At 39.3% G+C, this 21540-nt stretch overlaps 1 protein-coding gene across 20 annotated transcripts in view; it reads right to left on the bottom strand.

The window, feature by feature from the left end:
- The window catches only part of Dennd1a (DENN/MADD domain containing 1A), a 488421-nt gene that overhangs the window by 318070 nt on the left and 148811 nt on the right, over positions 1–21540 (bottom strand). For 12 of the 20 annotated variants that reach the window (NM_146122.3, NM_001362973.1, XM_006498003.3 and 9 more), the window contains 2 exons: positions 19867–19916; positions 9470–9589 (listed from right to left, as the gene is read on the bottom strand). The exons of 3 other annotated variants lie outside the window; for them this stretch is intronic. In NM_146122.3, coding sequence (NP_666234.3) covers positions 9470–9589; positions 19867–19916 — 170 coding nt within the window. Of the gene's footprint in view, positions 1–9469; positions 9590–17269; positions 17385–19866; positions 19917–21413; positions 21479–21540 lie in introns of all 20 variants that reach the window. 5 more of the 20 variants (XM_030250071.1, XM_030250084.1, NM_001362977.1 and 2 more) reach the window with 3 other exon arrangements.

The raw sequence follows: 21540 nt of genomic DNA on the forward strand, positions 1-21540 counted from the left end.
CCTGGGTTTAACCAAATTCCATTAGCAACACTTAGAAATGAACACTGTCTAATTTGTGACCCAAAAGCACTCTGCATAAACACACACACATTAAATAATATATTTTCAACATAATCCTTTCCCTTAGGTAGAAAGAAATGCAGAACTGAATTGGGAGAAAAATTCGGAATCTCCCAGTTAGTATAATTGTATTTAAAGACATAATCACTTTAGAATTTCGTAAACGCTGAGAAGTACTTACTGCTTTCATTTTGTAATAACAAAATTTTGGGCAAATGTGAGGTTTTTAAATGGGACCTGTAGACAGACCTCTGAGCAGTTTGACATAAAGAAAGAGCAAAGACCAAGTATTATGGATGGTTCCTGCCAGATACGAATTCATTCTCAGATACTTACCCGAATAAAGATCTAAACTAAAACTATCTGAGATGATCCCTTAATAAAAGGGGTTGTTTCTGGGGCTGAAGAAGTGGCTCTGACTAAGAGCACTTGTTGCTCTTGCAGAGGCACAGGGGTTAAGTTCCTCAACACCTACTGGCCAGCTCAAACCCACTTGCAACTCCAACTCCAGTAGATCTGACATATTATCCCTCTATGGTTACCTGCATATGGAATCACACACCACAACACACAGACACACACACACATAGACAGACACACACACACACCTTTAAATTTTTAAAAAAGATTATTTCTTCCCAAAATTTATACAAAGTTCCAAGCAGTTTTATTTGGGGATAAGGACAATTAGTTGAGTTTTTTCTCAAAAAGCTGAAATAAGATTTATAAATATAATTAAGAAAACGGTCTATAAAGAAGCTAAAACCATCCAGTGGAAAAAAGAATTTTCAACAAATGGCGCTGGCACATCTAGTGGTTATCATGTAGAAGAATGCGAACTGATCCATTCTTATCTCCTTGTACAAAACTCAAGTCTAAGTGGATCAAAGACCTCTACATAAAACCAGAGACACTGAAACTTATAGAGGAGAAAGTGGGGAAAAGCCTCCAAGATATGGGCACAGGGGAAAAATTCCTGAACAGAACAGCAATGGCTTGTGATGTAAGATCAAGAATCGACAAATGGGACCTCATAAAATTGCAAAGCTTCTGTAAGGCAAAAGATACTGTCAATAGGACAAAAAGGCCACCAACAGATTGGGAAAGAATTTTTACCAATCCTAAATCTTATAGGGGACTAATATCCAATATATACAAAGAGCTCAAGAAGCTGGACTCCAGAAATTCAAATAACCCCATTAAAAAATGGGGTAGAGCTAAACAAAGAATTCTCAACTGAGGAATACTGAAGGGCTGAGAAGCATTTGAAAAAATGTTCAACATCCTTAATCATCAGGGAAATGCAAATCAAAACAACCCTGAGATTCCACCTCACACCAGTCAGAATGGCTAAGATCAAAAATTCAGGTGACAGCAGATGCTGGCGAGGATGTGGAGAAAGAGGAAACACTCCTCCATTGTTGGTGGGATTGCAAGCTTGTACAACCACTCTGGAAATCAGTCTGGTGGTTCCTCAGAAAATTGGACATAGTACTACCAGAAGATCCAGAAATACCTCTCCTGGGCATATACCCAGAAGATGTTCCAAGTGGTAATAAGGACACATGCTCCACTATGTTCATAGCAGCCTTATTTATAATAGCCAGAAGCTGGAAAGAACCCAGTTGTCCCTCAACAGAGGAATGGATACAGAAAATGTGTTACATTTACACAATGGAGTACTACTCAGCTATTAAAAACAATGAATTAAGCCAGGCCTGGTGGTGCACACCTTTAATCCCAGCACTTGGGAGGCAGAGGCAGGCGGATTTCTGAGTTCGAAGCCAGCCTGGTCTACAGAGTGAGTTCCAGGACAGCCAGGACTACACAGAGAAACCCCGTCTCGAAAAAACAAAACAAAAAACAAACAAACAAACAAAAAAACCCAATGAATATATGAAATTCTTGGGCAAATGGATGTATCTGGAGGATATCATCCTGAGTGAGGCAACCCAATCACAAAAGAAGTCACATGATATGCACTCACTGATTAATTGGTTATTAGCCCAGAAACTTAGAATACCTAAGATACAATTTGCAAAACATAAGAAAATCAAGAAGAAGGAAGACCAACATGTGGATACTTCATTCCTCCTTAGAATAGGGAACAAAATACCCATGGAAGGTGTTACAAAGTTGAGAGCTAAGAGGAAAGGATGGACCATCCAGAGACTACCCCACCCGGGGATCCATCCCATAATCAGACACCAAATGCAGACACTATTGTACATGCCAGCAAGATTTTGCTAACAGGACCCTGTTATAGTTGTCTCATGTGAGGCTATGCCAGTGCCTGGCAAATACAGAAGTGGATGCTCACAGTCATCTATTGGATGGAACACAGGGCCCCCAATGGAGGAGCTAGAGAAAGTACCCAAGGAGCTGAAGGGGTCTGCAACCCTATAGGTGGAACAACAATACGAACTAACCAGTACCCCCGGAGCTCATGTCTCTAGCTGCATATGTAGCAGAAGATGGCCTAGTCAGCCATCATTGGGAAGAGAGGCCCCTTGGTCTTGCAAACTTTATATGCCCCCGTACAGGGGAATGCCAGAGCCAAGAAGTGGGAGTGGGTGGGTAGGGGAGCAGGGCAGGCGAGGGTATAGGGGACTTTCGGGATAGCATTTGCAACGTAAATGAAGACAATAGCTAATAAAAAAATTGAAAAAAAAAAAGACAACTGTCTATAAGGTCCTTTTTATGAAGGCTAAAGAAATGGAATGCTTATATGACATCTCTCTCCTCCACTCTAAACAACCTCATGACTTAGAGCTCTTGCATTCTTTCTGTAGGCTACAAAGCAGAACTTGGTTAGAAATAGCACATTTTGTTATAGTTCTAGCATTAATAAGGGATGTGGCAGTTGGGAAATTTGGGGCCATGACTAATTGCAATTCCAGGTTATTTTGTTTAATAACTTCAAAAGATTTCTGAGATCTGTATTTGTAATGTAGCATACCCAAATGGCATAATCTAAAAACATTACAATAACTTTTGTGACCTCATAATGAAGAACAACAGACTGACTCATAACAGTTCTCAAAGTTGATATTTGAAATTTAGTATTAACAGTGGGTGGTGCTGGTGCATGCCTTTAATCCTAGCATTAGGCAAAATCTCTGAGTTCGAGGGCAGTTAGCCTGTTCTACAGAGTGAGTTCCAGGTCTACACAGAGAAACTGTGTCCTGAAAACAAACCAAAACCAACCAAACCAAACCAAACCAAACAAAAACCCCAGAAATTTCATATTAACTATCATCTATTCTTTTGTGGTAAGAACTAGTAAACATGGCAGGATATAATGAATTTGATGGAACAGTAGCTGGGCATTAATGAAACTTGTTCACACTCCAGGAAAATTACATTTCTTTCAAAATCAACTGAATATTTCAAGTTTTTTTTTTAATAAGCACAAGCTATATATAATAAGATTCTATCTCAAAAATCAAAGAATAGAAATTCTCAACCTTCCTGGGTACATTTTAGTAAGGAAAGAAAAACTAAAAGTAAATCTAGTAAAGTTTATTTTCTAATAGCTATCTTTCTCCTCTATATTCAAAAATTAATCTCTGGAAGTCTCAAAGGAGCACTTACCTGCTTTAAGTTGTAATTAGTATAAAATAACTTTAGTAATAGGAACTTCACTTGCACCAGCAAATATTTTACTTTTATTCTATTAAATAATTAGACCCATCCTTTCATTTCAAGTCTTGATTACTCTCTTTTTTTTTTCTAGATGCACCTCTCTTTTCTGAATGGCAGATAAACTATCTCAGTCAAGTATTACTCTACAGGTTGGAGATACACAGTTGATTAAGACATAGTCTTTACCTATGAAGAATTGACTATACAACCGGAAAAAGATAAAGGGAAATCAAGGATTATAAACAGATGACTTCAGTAGGTAAAGATGGAAAGGTGTGTCCAGAGGAAGTAACAATGACCTTTGCCCAGGGAAGACTACTCTGGGAAGATGAGAGACATGTGAAGGTGAGGAGATGCAATGGCTCACAGGTACCCAAAGTATAATAAGTAAGACTGGGAGAGCAGCCAGATAGGAAGAAATCCTAAGAAGCAAAATTTACCTACAGTAGAGGCTATGTCCACACAGCTACCATTACTGGGAGTGGCATCCCTCAGGAGAAGAATGGAAGTTCAAAGTAAAAATGGCTAATGCACATATTTGAGTCACAGCACTTGGCACACTGTAACCAGTGCCTGGACATCAGGCTTACTCAAAGAAAATAGCAACAGGGATAAGACTAATATTTGAGCTAGCCACAAACCGTAGCCTCTGTCTTTAGGCAACCCTCTCCAGTCTCCACTGGACATGGTACTAACAGCAGATCTTCCATTTTATATGCTAGTCTCAATTTAGCAATGTTCTCAAATCAACATAGAGGAAGTGCTACCCTTTATATAGACTGCATGGTCATTTTCCTACTTTCATTAAATTCCTTAAAAAACACCTTCCAAATTCACATAAGATCGTTTGTTTTTTGGGGCGGGGGGGGGGGGGGGAGCAAAATTGACAAAATGCCAGTTGTAAGAACACAAGAACCAGAATTTGGATTCCCAGAAAAGCAGAAACCTTCTATAATCTTAGCACTTGGGGGACAGAAATAGGTGAATCCTTGTCCCCCTAGCCTTGAGAGGCAATAAGCTCCAGATTTGATGAGAGACCCTATCTTAAAAACCCAAAACAAAAAATACAGAAAAGCAATCCAGGAAAAGGCTCAAATTGACCTCTGGTCTACACAGGCATGTGTACACATATGTCTGAACCAACTGCATGTACACATACAAACAAGTACATACACTATGCAAACAACACACACACATTTTTAGTGACTTGTTTGTAACATTTGTTTTAAAATATGTGTATATATCTTTTAACAGGTATAAGCATATGAGTGCAGATACCTCTGAGGCCATAGGCATCACATTTCCCTGAAGCTGGAGTTAAAAATATTTGGGAACTCCTGTCATGGATGCAGGAAATGAAAGCTTTGTTTTATGCAAGAGCAGTACACACTCTTAAACATTGAGCTCTCTTTTCATGCCATACCCTTTTGCACCCAAGACGTTTACTGGCTAGTAAGGTAGCTCAGCAAGTTAAGGCACTTGCTGTCAAGCTTGATGACCTAAGTTTGATTCCTGGAACCCATATAGTGAAATAAGAGAACTGATTCCTACAAGATGCCATATGACCTGTATCTACAATTATATACATATGTGTATACATAAAATAAATAATAAAAATATTTTAAAGTACCATTCTTAACCACAGTTGTGGTTTGTTGGCACTAGAAATTCAACAGAACAGAGACACTAGACCTTGGGAACACTATGTATTATATATTGCATACAACTTATGGTCATCCGTATCCCTAGCTAGTCTGGAAGCCTTTCAAAGCAGAAACAGATAATATAGTAAGTATTCAGCTAAAGACTTGCAAATCAATGGATTATACCACCATATTTTTCTCAAAGGTTCTAAGCAAGAAAATAAAACAATTGCTGCCAGTTTCATTGTAAATAAATAACAACAGCATAAGAAGCTGCTCATTTAATGAATTAGTCTGGGTTCTCTAGAAGGAGAGAACTTATAGAATGAGTGTGTGTGTGTGTATGTGTGTGTGTGTGTGTGTGTGTGTATGTATGTATGTGTGGGAGCGCACGCGTGCGCACACACGCACACAGGCTATGATCCAGCTAATTCAACAATGGTTGTCAAGCAACAGAAGGTCGAGTCCAGTAGTTGTTCAGTCCATGAAGATGTCTCAGCTGGTCTTCAGTACACACTGGAATCCTGAAGAAGTTGGGTCTAATGCCAGTGAAGGAACAGACTTTGCTAGTGAGGGCAAGAGTAAGCAGGCAAAGAAAGCAAGCTTCTTTCTTTTGTGATATTTATATAGGCTGCCAGAAGAGGACATGGCCCACATTAAAGGTGAATCTTCCCACCTCAAAGATCTGGATTAAAAGTGGGACTCCAGTTCTAATAATTTAATTGGGGGGAGCCTCCAAAGTATACCCAGACATTTGGGTTTTAGTTAATTTCAGACATAGTCAAGGTGACAACCAAAAATAGCCATCACAAGTCTACCTCTTGTCAACTTATCCTTATTTCATGTTTAATTTCCAATCAAAAGCAATAACCACGTCATAATTACTCCAAACATGATATAACTAGCTGATATACAAACATAAACTCATATATTTAATGAGGTCATAATTATGCCTAACATGATAAAAAAAAACTATCCCTTTTTATAACAATAAATGCATTATAAAATTAGAATAGATGACAATGACCCTTGAGGGACAATCTTTTGGTATCTCAAACTTAAATATAGTAAACACAAATATTCTCTTAATTGACCTTACATTATCTAATAAAATTTTTGAAAGAAAACACAAACTGTTTTTCTTTCTGTACAAAAACATCTTAACAAAATACAACAAAAACACTAATGTAAATTGCAATCTTCTTTCTACAATTGATCATGTGGCCTTAGCTGGTATTTATAACTACCTCCCTCCACTACCCATTCTGTATTTCTTCCACTCTCAGCAAGCAACTTAGCAGGTCTTAGCTAAGTCACTGCCTGGAGGACTGACTGATAACTTCATTCCTGAAAGGTCTGTGCTCATTGTCATCCTGCCTGGAGTAGGCTGCTGTAGTTTCCCATTGACTTTAATCACAGAACATGGTAGCACCAAGAGAAGCTCTATAGGATCTCCTACATGCCAGCCAGAATTCTTCTTACCTCCATTATGGAGAAGCAATATAATTTCCCCTTGGTAACCTGGACTAATCATACCTCCTAACAGTGTTATTCCTTCCTTCATGTCTTGGCCTAAGGATATCAGAAGCCGCCGTAACTGGCCAAGGAAAAGTCTGAGCTTCCAGTTTGATAGACCATTCGTAGTGTCTCTTGGTGAGAGCACTACTCCCTCCTCCAGAACCAAAACTTCTAGGCCAGCAGAACTTAAAAGGTCACAGCATAGAAGGCAAGCATTTTCTAGTAAGTACTACTGCCTTTCCCACCCCCTAATTTCTGGACCTATGGATTATGGTTATGAAAGAAACCATACCATATGCTAGATTGCTTATTCAAAGACTTCTGGAGAACCTTCCCTAAGCCCTTCAGGCTTCTGCCACCTACTTGGTGCTGTAAACGTGTTTTTAAAAGCTGATTCCGTCTTTCTATCAGGCCAGTTGCTTCAGGATGATGGGGAACACAGTTAAGACCAGTGCTGCTGCACTTCTCTGGTTGTGAAGTGAGTTCTTTGCTCAGAAGCAATACTGTTTGGAATACCACTGCCTCTCACATTTGGTGAATCAGGACATTTGGTGAATTCGGTGAATTTGGATCCTTAAGTTTGTAAAACAGTTCACAGCATGGGCTTTCAGTACTCTCTGAGCTCCCAGGAAAGGTTTCAGTAACTGGGGGCTTTAGTATCTGTAGGTGTTGGCAAATTGGAAAATCTGTTCCAGATAATTAAAAAAATTCAACCTTACACTTCTGATGCTGGTACCACAATCTGTATTGGTCAGGGTGAATATATAGAGAAAGGGGAATTTAGTAGAATGACTTAAAGGAAGTAGTCCAGAGAATAAGCCCAACAATGGCTGTCTAAGGTCTAAGAATCCAGTAGTTGTTCAGTCTACAAGGCTGGATGTCTCAGCTGGTCCTCAGTATATTGCAGAATCCTGGAAGAAGTAGATGCCAGTAAAGGAATGAACTTGAGCAAGCTGTAAAAAGAGAGCTTCCTTCTTCTGTGTCCTTTATCTGGGCTTACAGCAGAAGGTGTGGTCCAGATTTAAAGTGTGTCTTCCCACCTCAAATATCCAGAGTGGAAGTGAGACCCCACTTCAAAAGATTTAATTAAGAAAAACTCTCACAGTTGTGTCTTGCCATTCGGGTTATAGTTAATTCCAGATATAGTCAAGTTGACAACCAAAAATAGCCATCATACCTGGCTTCTCTCAAACACAAAATCCATAGTGGACATATAAAACTGAACACCAGAATCAAAGGCACATACACTTACTGATATACCTATTTGTTTATTTTTGGTGGTGATGCTGGGGATCAAGCACAGGGCCTATGCATATAGGCAAGCCCTACAACACTAAGCCACACTCTTGGAATATTAAATTCACAGTTTTAAATAAATGGTTGTCCATTCCCAGACGTTTGGGGGAAAAAAAAAAACACCCATCCTGAAGACTCTGGTCCCCAAACCAGAAATGCTAAGAAGTTGACTTCACTAGCTAGGAAGAAAAACACTGAGATCTTTGTAGAGAAATGTAGAGCTGTGGACCAGGCTGACAGGAGCAAAGAAACCTCATAAATTGGGCCCTTTTGTCCTAGTTTGGTGTGTGGCTTTGGGGAGTGAGATATGTTGGGAGGTCCTTTACTCAGTGAGAAGGTGAACAAAGTGCAGACTATTACAGAAGAGAAATGCTCCTTCTAGAATCCACATAGAGCCTGGCCTTTTACCTCTGGCTGGGCCCAAGCATGGGGCCAGGGTTGTGTCATGGATGCCTCTCTGATGCCCATACTGGCTGTTCCACAACAGAGAGAGAGAGAGAGAGAGAGAGAGAGAGAGAGAGAGAGAGAGAGAGAGAGAGAGAGAGAGAGAGAAAGCCCTGTAACACCTACTTAAGAGAGGCAGATGGAGAGGAGAGGAGAGAGGAGGAGAGAGTGCGTGGGATGCCTTTACCTCCCCCTCAGGAGGCGCCCAGCAGGAGCCCACAGAGCCAGCAGCTCCAAAATCGGATTTCCACACATCCTCCCACCCCAGAATGCCTTACCCCTCTAACAAGAGGAAACAGAGCATTAAGCAAGTGTGGCTCTGGTGTTCAAGGGGATTTCAGAAGGCCTGAAGATGTCTTCTCACACTTCTGCACTTTTCTGGAACTTCTACAGAGGTAGCCAGATTGGGAAGTTATTCAGACAATGACCCAAAGAGGGCAAGTATGCTACTCCAAGGAGCACACAATCAGCGCCTGCAGGTTGTCCTGAGCTAGACACATACTTTATTAATAATCTTACATACACAAAATGTCCACAGGGAAGCCTAACAGACTAATTTCTGACAGCTCCAGATAACAGTAGGAGGGACTGAAGCCCTGACAACTCTCCAGTTTCTGCATACCACTAAGGAGCAATGAGCCCTTCCCACCCAAGGGATGCGATGCAAATAAATAAATACAATTATCTGCAGGGCCTCAAGTGCAAGAGTAACACCACAAAGTCCTTCTCCCCAAGTCCAGTGACTTGTGGGGAACAGATAGGATACCAAAACAACAGCTGGAAAACTTAATTACAGAAAGACTATGCAAAAGCTGACAACTGTTTCAAAGAACCAGCCAACGGCTGAGGCACTTCTCCCTTACCTTAAGATACAGAAGCAGCTCTTGGCTCCTGAAGATAAGCGGCAGAACCCGAATCTCTGTTTGCTGTCAATGTCAGTGAGCACAAATGTGAAGTTCTGGCCAACTTGGCTAACTGTGAGGCTGTAGAGAAGACAGAACAAAGGGAGAGATGAATGTGTGCTAAGTTTCCAGATAAAGTATCTAATCACCACAAGTCATTGAACCTGTTACATTTCCTTTGTGGAACTTTGTAAATGAGCTAAAATTTTACACACTTCAAGGGAGCAGACAAGAAAGTGGAGGGAAAGGAAAGGGAGAGAGGAAGCAAGGACAGAAGGGGATGGAGGAAAAGGAGAGAGGAAAGGAGGGGGAAGAATATAAGGAGAGAAAGGAGTCTGCTCTAATGTCCCCCAAAAATCAAAATCATCACTACTTTCCAATGTGCCTGATAGAATTCGGGCCCCAGGTACCTAGGTGAATCAGCCATCAATGTTAAAAGAGGCACTCTATCTACCTCATTTTTTTATAGAAGATGAGAGCTGGGACAAGTGCTGCCTAAGATACAACTTGGTGACTGGCAAAACGCTGTTTTTTTTTAAGCCTTGCTGTGACTCCCATGGCCACAGCACCAGTTCACAACACCAGAGGTATTACAGTGTCTACTATGCACCAGCTTCAGTCAAATGTTTAATGTATCATTTCATCTATCCCTAAGATGAGTTTGGAATTTCAGCAATGTCCCCTTTTTATTCAGAAAAAACAAAAACAAAAACAAAAAAACCCAAAAACCTCAAGAGTAGTTTGGGAACTGAGTCAGGCCCAGTGAGTTCTAAGAAGAGCATCATAAATACTGGAAAGGAAAGGGGAAAAGGCTATGTCCCCTTGAACCTTTGACACTTTCTGAACTTTGAGGAACATATTATCTTAGAGGGCAGGAATACCAAAATGTTAAGCAAGTTAACAAATTAAAGCAATGTTTCAAGCTATTAAACAGGCAAAAATTCTTGCATCAGTATAAAATAAGCCAACTACATATAAAAACAATGTAAAGCAGAAACTATCTAGTAAACAATTTAAAAGAATACTAGCAACCAGAATAATCTAAAACTCTTTAGGTTACAAATGCTTCAAAATACACATTTTTAAAAATCCATTTACCAGTTATCCAGTATATCACTTTTTTAAAAAATGTAAAACATTTATTCCAAACTCTAATATATAAGTTTACACTAATATTTTAGAATTTGGCAGTGAATTAAACCATGGAATTCAGCAACTTGTACGGATCACACATATACTATATTTTTCAAAGTATACTCAAGTTGATAAGACACTGACTTTGTTAAAATATTCAAACTGATGCCAAGTTACCAATTGTCAGTAGAAATGAGAAAACATTTCTTAACAGGCCTTTTTCAAAAACAAGACTATATTGTCTTTGGGTGGGCTATGAATTAAAATTTCAAATATAGAATAGACTGACTTTATAAAGCTCCCTCATACAAGACACAAAAGAAAAGTAAAATTAAAGAGATTTTTAAGGTATCCCAGCACAAAGGTCAAGGGCCTTGCCTAGTTATATTTAAGGAAACAAGTCTACCTGCTTGGAGAGTGCTTCAAGCACAGGAAAAAGGCCCAGAAAGACAAGGAAGTGTTCCACTCTCCTTATTTAACTAGGGGGGTGAAAAAAACAAGGTGACAATTTCAAAGCCATGTGGTAATAAAGCAGGTGTAAGTAATGCTATCCCCCACCTTACAGCTAGGGGAAGGAACACATTTCCATAAAAGTTATAGAGCTGTCAGGGGGACACCAAATGCTCCCTTCTTATGGCTGTTATGTTTTATCTGTAAAGCTTGGAAACGGTGTTACTATGGTGATTTAATACTATGTTTTAAAGGGGGATTATATGATTAATTTTAACAAGGTTGAAAAGTGAAGATGTGTGAGAAACAAGATTCTAGCTCACATAATTAAAGTGATCCAGGAGAAAAGTGAGCCTCAGTGGGGGAGGGGAAGCCTGTTTTTATTAAAATACTTAATGCAACAGGTTTAGAAAAGTCCAAGATACAAATAAGGTCACGTTTTTGTGAACTGTTACTATGTGATCCTACCAAATGTGATTCATTATTTTGCTTTTGAGACTTGATGTTATTCCTAGAATGTGCAAAATGAAAACTAGAAAAGAAGGCTATTGGTAGGACTAAAAAACAAAACAAAAAACGATCTCTAGGAAAAGGACCCAGTATGAAAACGACTTGACCTGCAAATTGGCTTCCATTAATTTCCTACTCTTCTCACTACCATTAAAAAATGGTCTTTAATTCCTAGCCAAATGGATGGACCTGGAGAGCATCATCCTGAGTGAGGTAACACAATCACAAAGGACCTCACACAATATGTACTCACTGATAAGTGGATACTAGCCCAAAACCTAGGATACCCACGATATAAGATACAATTTCCTAAACACATGAAACTCAAGAAAAATGAAGACTGAAGTGTGGACACTATGCCCCTCCTTAGAAGTGGGAACAAAACACCCATGGAAGGAGTTACAGAAACAAAGTTTGGAGCTGAGATGAAAGGATGGACCATGTAGAGACTGCCATATCCAGGGATCCACCCCATAATCAGCATCCAAACGCTGACACCATTGCATATACTAGCAAGATTTTATCGAAAGGACCCAGATGTAGCTGTCTCTTGTGAGACTATGCCGGGGCCTAGCAAACACAGAAGTGGATGCTCACAGTCAGCTAATGGATGGATCACAGGGCTCCCAATGGAGGAGCTAGAGAAAGTACCCAAGGAGCTAAAGGGATCTTCAACCCTATAGGTGGAACAACATTATGAACTAACCAGTACCCCTGAGCTCTTGACTCTAGCTGCATATGTATCAAAAGATGGCCTAGTCGGCCATCACTGGAAAGAGAGGCCCATTGGACACGCAGACTTTGTGTGCCCCGGTACAGGGGAACGCCAGGGCCAAAGGGGGGGAGTGGGTGGGTAGGGGAGTGGGGGTGGGTGGGTAAGGGGGACTTTTGGTATAGCATTGGAAATGTAAATGAGCTAAATACCTAATAAAAAATGGAAAAAAAAAAAATGGTCTTTAAAAAAGTATGCATGACCACACTATAAGATCAAAGAAAGATTCATTACTGATCAGCTTGATACAAAGCCCAGCCCAGTTACCTCTACCTGGCCCTTAACTTAGCAAGTTCCTTAAAAACAGCTTTCAGCAACTCAGTTTCTATACATGGAATAATCGTGAGGAGCTATCACTCAACCCAAAGTATGTTTTAGGAATCAGTGGGATAATCATTTATCTTAAAAGGCCAATCCTTAGTAGAAATAATTAATAAAAGGTAGGAGGCAAGCTGCTTTAACTTATTGAAGATAAAATTCACAGGAAGGTCATGATTTACAGAGACTCCCTGACCAATTCAGCTTTTTAACACCTGAGCAGTCCTCTGGGGGACCAAATGATTCAAGTTTGCATTAAAATGAATGATTCTTTATGGGATGTTGCAATTTAGAAGGAGACACTTATTATTCTCAATCAAGTCACCTTTTTAATTCCTAGAAGAGTTGAAGTACAGGTCATCAAGAACACAAAAGCAGTAGACTCAATTTTTTTCTCTCCCCTTGGACAACATCCAAGAAACTAAATCTGTCAGGGGCAGTCAAACAGAGGTTAACTTGAAGGGTTCTGAATCTCCAGGGAATGTATCACTCGCTCCGCTAACTGTGGTAGTCTAGGAAAGTATTCACTGTTTTTCATAAAAAATGACTAGGGGGTCTGCTTCCTCAAAAACTACAATTCGTTTCCTTTTAATATTAGCATCTGTAATTTCTACAAGAATCAGAGACTTCCCAATGATTAAAGCTAAAGGAACCATAGGAACCACTGATCCAATTTTCTTGTTTTATGGGTGGGAAAACTGAGGCTTAGGGTTTTGTTTTGGTTTTCAAAGTAATTAGGACTAGGTCAAAAATCCAAGCCACATTGTGGTTCAATGTCCTTTCCATCCTGCCATGCTGCTCTAAACACTAGGCCAGCCCTCCCCTAGAAGTCTCACCTCGGGTTAAGGAACTAAATTATGATAAGAATGCAAAGTTGTCTTGGCAAATGGACTGTGCATCTCATTAAGCTCCAGAAAGCATATTTGAACACCAGCAAAAATAAGCCTAGCTGACCAGGACCCGGATCACCCTTAGGTACTCCTCCCACACTTAGAATGTACAAAACAAGGGAACAGATCAAGAACGAAGCCCAGATTGTAACTGTCATGCTACTCTATTAATGCTCATCAGCTGTTCAAGGTCCTTCTCACCCTATTTTGTTTAGTATCAGAGTTGCAAGAACAGCATGAAGTATGTGGAGACAAAGTGTGAGTGAGTCCAGTCATTCAGTAAGAAATGAGATTTTTACATGTCAGACTTACTTTAAGCTTACCCATTTTACATACTGAACTACAACTACACAGGGTGATATAGTATGTGCTGGAAATATATGCTAAACAACAAAAACAAAAACCTTATAACTCACATGGCTGACTATCAAATTGGACAGCAGCTTCTCAGAGATGTCAACACTGACTCAAAGGCTGAGATGGAATGGCCACACCAGGCTCAAGAAACTGGGTATTTCCAGCAAAGGAAAAAGCTATGCAAAGATCTTTGGAGTTGAAAGGAACTGGGCACGTGTAGGAAAGAAAAGCATATGGGGGTCACCCTAAAGCACAAAAGACGATCAGTAGCATCACATGCGTTGCTACATAAATTGAGAACCAGGCCATGCAGAATACCTCAAACATGAGTCATATTAGATATTACCTCTTTTGGGTGAATGTGGATGCGGTGGGTGTTTGGAGTAATAAAAGGCTACTTAATACTTCTAATCAAAAGAAAAGCACTCATCTCAAATTTCTAAAACAACGTCAAGCACAGAGTTGAACATACTAGTTAGGAAAGCCACAAAAATGTTTGAGTTGGAGGCAAATATTCAGAAGTCATTTGAACACAGGTAATACTGAACACTACAGAAATGATGAGTAAAATAACTCAGAGAGACAGAAGAGTATCTAGGACTCATTTACAGAAATATCAGTTGAGCAGTAGATGGAAAAGGGACCATAAAAGGAAAAAGAAACTACCTCCAGGCAGAACAAACAGAAGGGAAGGTCACCTGTCCTGATATATCAAGATGGGAAAGGAAAATGTCTATCTCTGTGAGTGATAAGAAGGCCTTGGGTGGCCATGATAAGAACAGTTATAGCTGAAAGACAAAAAGCAGGAGAAGCTGAATGGGGCTGAGGAGCAAGTTAGCTGTTATAGAGGATTTTTGCAAGCACTACAGAACCAGACAGTAATTGGGTGAGGTGAGTCAAAGGCCCGTACTGCTTTGGGATGAGAAATACCAAAAGTTGATTTTAAGCCACTGAGAATAACACAGAAGAGAGAAGACAAAATAGTGAGAGCTGTGTTTTATATAAGATCTTCTATGCATAAACTGTGTAAGGACAAGCTACTGTATATCTCTGATCTCTTCTGTAAAAATCAACCATCACACTGCAAAGTGATTTTAAGGTTTATAAATCAAGAATACAGAGCAACTAGCACATAGTACACAATGAAAACTACCTAGACTAGTATAATTATAAAATGCATGGCCCGAACTAAAACACTGTCACTCTTGCCCACTGTAGCTTACTTAGAATCACCTGAATAGCTAGCTGTCTACTACCAAACTATCCTGTCCTGGAGTTTGTGGACCACAAAACTTTCCTATATATACACATGTTGCATTTGCCAGAGCCTCAAGCTTTTTATCATCCCTGCTCAGAAGACCAAGTGTTGAGAACAGCACCCTCCCAAGAGTTCTGGACAGGAGCAATAAATTTACCAACTGCTAGAAAGAGTGTAGCCCTTATCTGCTCAAGAAAACCACCAGACATTTCTAAGAAAAAACAAAGATCTGCCCAGACCTTATCTACCTAAGTCTGACAAATTAAATTATCACTAACCACAAAATTTAAACATATCAAAACTAGAGGAACTATAGAGAACCTAGCTCAAAGGACAGGAGTCATTTGCCTCCCTCCTGGATGTGACATGTCAAGGGGAACATCCCAAGGGCATTGCTCGTTAGGCCACCCCACACCCTGTCAGCAGGGCCAATAGCCATGCTACTCTCTAATGCTGTGGAAGTGACCATAAGCCACAACTCAATCTACCATTTACACTAAAGGACTAAAATCCAGCAGAACAAACATATGAAACAGAAACAGAAATACATGAAGGTCTACACTAATGCACTAACCAAGACAACACTGTACCTATGGGGGAGCCATTTCTTCAGTTACCTAAATTTTCTACTTTTCTACATGTTGTTTCTATATATTGTTTTCAAAATAAATTACTTTATGCTGTGTTAGTTAATGGCTGCAGTATGGTAAGGAGGAAAAAAAATGTAGAATTAGAGGTAGCAGCAAAATGAGGGGCTTGAAAAACAGTTTCCTCCACAAAGTAAAAGCAGAACCTTGAACACAGCACATATGTGAACCTAGCTGGGCCTTTGCTGCTCACATGCAGAACATCAAGCATGGTGACAATATAAATAGCTTATGTTTCAACATAAGAACACTGTACACAGCGCCCAGCAGATAGCAGATACCAGTTCAAGTGTCAAGTAGTAGCTGAGCCTCTCTGCATTTGTGGCTGCATCCAAAACCACAAAATGGTGTCATTTCATTTTGTACGCCTGTCGTTGGTGACTATAGAACAGAGGCATGCCTCTCACATCCTCTGAGAAAGTGCTTTCAGCACTAACAGTGAACCCTTCTTGAGACAATGCAAGGACTCAGTGGTTACTTTACTCCTCTGGCACCAAGGGCTTGAAGACAGTAGTGGGTAGAAAGAAACCTGGGCAGGAATGAATTCCTTCCCCAGCACTGTGACTGTGGTTATGATGGATCTTGACCTCTCTCCTGTAAAATGGAATGTCCTAGGCAGATGCTGCACTCTCAGACCCTGTAGTCGCATTCTTAAGAGCCTCCCGTCCCTAGTCTCTCATGGTACATGGCAGCCTCCCCAGCAGGCTCCATCTGCTCTGGCTGTACATCTCCAGGCTCACTCAGGGTTTTCTCCTCTGCTTTGCTCTGTGGTGCATATGGGGTGTTAGGCTCACTTTTCTCCATACCTACTTCTTACTGGCCTGGCAGACTCAACACAAGTCTCACCCACTACAACAAGTCCTCTGTGAGCATGTTACTCTTCTGTTACCACCCCATCCTTTCAAACAGTGTTTAAAATGCCTTTACAGAATGTCTTGAATTAAAACTGGGAAATGCACAGAGCAAAGAGCTTCAAATTTGAGACCATTTCTATATTCTGCATCTACCTCAACACAATGGGACCTGTCCTGAATAAGCATTTGATTACATAACAGGTGGAAATCTGGCCACTGCTGAAAGAGTAGGGGAAGGAGTAACCAGTCAGGGAAGCACTTGACTAGAATCAGGCACTCAGAGCTAATTTTTCTTCCTTTCCCCCACCCCCTACTCTCTCTATTTTTGGTGACTACTCTTTCTCTACAAGGTAGTCTAGTGGGAGATGAAATTTAGGACAGATTATAAGCCTAATAGGACATTGGATGAGTCATAATCCTCCACACTCAGACAATTTCAAATGAAGAACACGTTGTTGCTCTTCTCTCTTACAGCCAGATGATAAAATGAGGTAATACATGAGAAAGGCTCTCTTCTACAGAGCTACCAGCATTATTATTTTTGATAAGTCCTAGTTTCAGAGAGAACAACCTTAAAACAGCACAAGAGATGGCAAGACATCAGTGCTGACAGGAGATTTGATGATGACTGTGCAAGTCCCACTCTTGGTACAGAATAGAGTGTCAGAAGGTTGCATGGCTGTTCCCTAAGGTAGAAAGACACAGAAGCAGAGATCAGGAAGAGCCATTACCCAGGCACTGCTCATCTCTCGCCCATGCTGCTCTATCCGCTAAGTCAATCAGTTCCATAGACCTGAGCACACTTGTAGACCTCAGAATTTGGGTTCATTTATTTGACACTGCTAACAACTAATTAAAAAAAAAAACCTGACATCAAAACCTCTGTATTTCTCATAAATGAGTCTAATTGTGATGATCTCTTCTATATTAAAGTATGTCAACCTAAGAGGTACAAAAGAAGAGAAAATACAATCTCCCAAATAAAGTGGGATATTTTTTATTTTGCTTTTTTGAAGCATCTGTAGAAGTCATTTTAAGGAATATAATACAATATTAAGACAAACTATTGCATATTGAATATCAAAATAATGTTGCAAAAGAAAAAAATAAAGAGCACCACTTGTATGAGTGATTTGCACAGATGTGTTTTACAAGAAAAGTAGTTTTCCGGTAACAGTAAGGAAACCTCCAATGTTACAGGTAACAAAAAAGAGACAGAAAGACAGAGAGGGGGAAGATATTTCAGAACTATCCCTGAAGGGGTGCTACTTTTATTCTATTTCAGAACAAAATCATCCAGATGATCAGGTAATTAGGATGGTATGTGCAGAATAAATGAGAGCTATGTATTTGTATGTACTCATGTACATACTACATTTCAGTGGGAAGTGTCGCCTAATATTAGTTTACAAAGTTAATTAAAGAACACTTATCCAAGAAAATCACCATTCTAACAAACAGTCCTATCAAGATGTCTTCTTATATATTTTGTTAAATGTCTAGCTACATTAATTTGTATAACTGTGGTTTTTCATAATTTGTAATACAGTTCTTAGGTGTCTAGAAATTTTATATGTTCCTGACTCATACACATAAATACAAAATTTGTATTGAACATCTCTCAACAATACTCTATACTTCTTGCTATTATATATATATATATATATATATATATATGCATGCATATATATATGCATGCATGCTCTAGGATACGGAGGGGAGAAGAGACTCTCATTACAAAGACAGACCCTCTTAAAATCAAGGCTATTCTGTTCTGAGCAGGGACCTGCTACTAAAACATGCTGGTGCTGGGTTTTAAAAGCTCTAAGTCTGAAAGCACTGCAATGGCTGATTGGCTTAAAATCCACACGTGAGAAGCAGGGAGTACACTGATGCTGAGTGGCTGGCAGCATTCCAGAGCTGCTTTCAGGACTCCTGTGGCTACTAAGTCTCATCCCACACCACTCTTAGGCTTCATTTATGCCAAATGAACCAGGATACTGGCCTTACAACATATAGAAATGAACTCAGTAGCATTCTCTCCGCATGCTCTCTAAACCACTCAGACCCTTTAGATCATGCCTTACTTGTGGAAGCTACACATACACCATAGAATCTTCCTAAAGAAGGCTTACACTTATACAACTTTCTTGGAATATGTTATGAAATTTATTAGTTATAATTTATGCATTTTCTACAAGCTCGATAACTCTAAAAGTGGGATTGGGGGGGGGGGACATAATGTACATACAGTCTCAGTTCAATTTCCCAAGAAAAAAACAAAACGAGACAAAAACTAGACAAATGATCACAAAAATAATGCTTCACTGGAATGGAGACTACAGCAAACAGTTCTTGAAAATAAAATAAAGGTCATCACCTTGCCATTTTGTTAACATTAAAAGGTTACAATTAAAGGAAGTTAAAATTAAGTTTTTTTTAAAATGTTGCCATTGTGCCCTGCCCTGGATTATTTACAAAAAAACGAGCCTCATCACATTTCAGTTATCCCAGAGTTCTTAAATTTGTACCTTTCCCCATAAATCACTCCTTGTGAATACTAAAACTATGAATACTAAGGACTGCTTAGGAGTTGTATTTGTTTTAGTATTCATGCCTATAGAAAATGCCAATTCCCCAGAGACACTATCTTCAGTCACTTAAACCAAATGTAAAACTACCTAGCAACAAATCTTTTAAGTACCAAAATGCTTCTTAACAAGATAGGTCCACATCTATTTAAATTCAGAGCTGAAACCAAGAGTTAACAAACCATAAAGCCAGACAGTCATAGGTTATTTGTTTAAGCCAAATATACTTAATATTTAAATGCAAATTCAACAGTATTGCATTATATACCAACCATTCTTAATCATAGTTTACGTCTGATAACCAAAATCAAAAAGTTGGTGCCACACAAAACACATCTCACAAACACAGCTCTAAGTTTTGTTTTATTTGCTTGTTTGATTGTTTTTGGTTTTGATAGTATCAATAAAATTCCCAAGAAAGGAGAATATTGCAACTCTCCTTGGAGCAGAGGTACGTTAAATCATGGTTAAACAGACAGAATGTTAAGAATGGCATGGCTTTTATTTTCTATAGCAGGTTTATTACTACTACTCTTTTTTTTTTTTTGACTAATAAAGTTTGAAAATCTGACACTACCTGTCCACATAGAAGGGAAAACAAAACTTGGTCAAAGTCTGTAGAACTTCCTGTGGAAAGAAAGAGAGATAATTTAAACATCTATTGGGACCAATAAATCTAACATTAATCACAGAACACCATCTAGCAACTTTACCGTTAAGAAAGAGGAGACAGATGAAGAAATATGTGCTTTATCAATTACACGGAAGGAGTACCAGGCAGTCAATCATGAGAAATAATAAACATGATCAAACTTCATTAAAAATGAAAAATTAATCAAGAATCACACATGGGCAAGCAGCAGGAGCCATGCAGGAAAGCTCCGAGGGGAGGGAGGTGCTTGGGTTGCCGCGTGTTAACACCCCTCCAGGGACCATCTCCAGCCTGACCATATGGATCAGAGTGAATAACACTGAGCCACATGGGTTTGGCCTGGCAGGGCCGCTGTTGCTGGCACTGTTTTTGCCTGTTACCTAGGAACAGAGGGGGCCAGGATTAGACAAGGCTTCCCAGCTTCAATAGGCCAAATTATAGCAGAGTAGAAAGCCAACTTGAAGATAATTGTTCCTGGAAATTTTTAACTTCATTTTTAGAGTTTAAAACTTCATTTGGTTGCTTTATCAAGAAGTTGTCATATAGGAATTTTGGAATTAAACTATGACCACTGTTTTTAGTAAAATATCATTATCTTAATTAGACATACTTACCTGTTTGAAAGGCATGAAAGTGTTTTTACAAATGCTGAGGCACATCAAGGCAAACACACTCTTCAGGAAAAGGCACAAGAATAGCAGCATCTCGAAAACTTATTTATAAAAGACAGTGCTCTTACATTAAGAGGAGAACACTGGGACATGTAACACAACATGGGTGGGGAACTTTTCATAATAGACACGATTTACACACACACACACAAGCACAGCTAACCACATATACAAGTAATAACTATTACTCCCTTCATAGAATTTTCTATAGCTTGACTTAATTTGACCACAGGCTTGAACAGCCTACAGTTGGTATTTAACATAAGGTCACTGACCAGTGTCATAAAAGTTATATATTTTTAAAAAGTATTCCTTTCATGAATCTGATTTTGTTTTTAACTATTTAAAATCCCAACCTTAAGACAAAATGAAGAACACTTTGGGGAGGGGGGGCGTCACTGGGAAACTGGTTCAAATTAAAACAATCCTGCCTGTTGCAAATACTAACCCAAGTGATAAATTAAAGATCAGTTTACAAATGTAGCACTTTTCTAACCAATAATAATGAATTATCAATGCTAACTGAATTGATGTTTCTCGCTTCATTTATTTTTAAAACCAGTTCTATCATTCAAGAAATAAACCACATCAATCTAATAACCCACTCAGTGAAGCAGAAATCACATTGACTTGCTCTGCAGTGTGTGTTCTGCCAACACAGTTCAACTACGCATATCCTAGTTTTAATTTCATCTTGGATTGGGTCTACATACATCAAAGCACTGTTAAGGCATGCCATAAAACATTAATGTCTGAAAAAGTAGCTAAGAATATAAGCATATTTTGAGAGGAATTACCTACCAACTGGACATTCTTGGAGGCATTCAGTAGTCTACCTATTGTGGTTTTAATCCAGTAATGTGTAGCTAAAATAGAGCATTATATAGGGATCAGCTTCTCTGTACATATTATTATCAGTCAGATGCTG

This window comes from Mus musculus, chromosome 2 (genome assembly GCF_000001635.26).
Source record: "Mus musculus strain C57BL/6J chromosome 2, GRCm38.p6 C57BL/6J".
NCBI classification, from domain to species: Eukaryota; Metazoa; Chordata; class Mammalia; order Rodentia; family Muridae; genus Mus; species Mus musculus.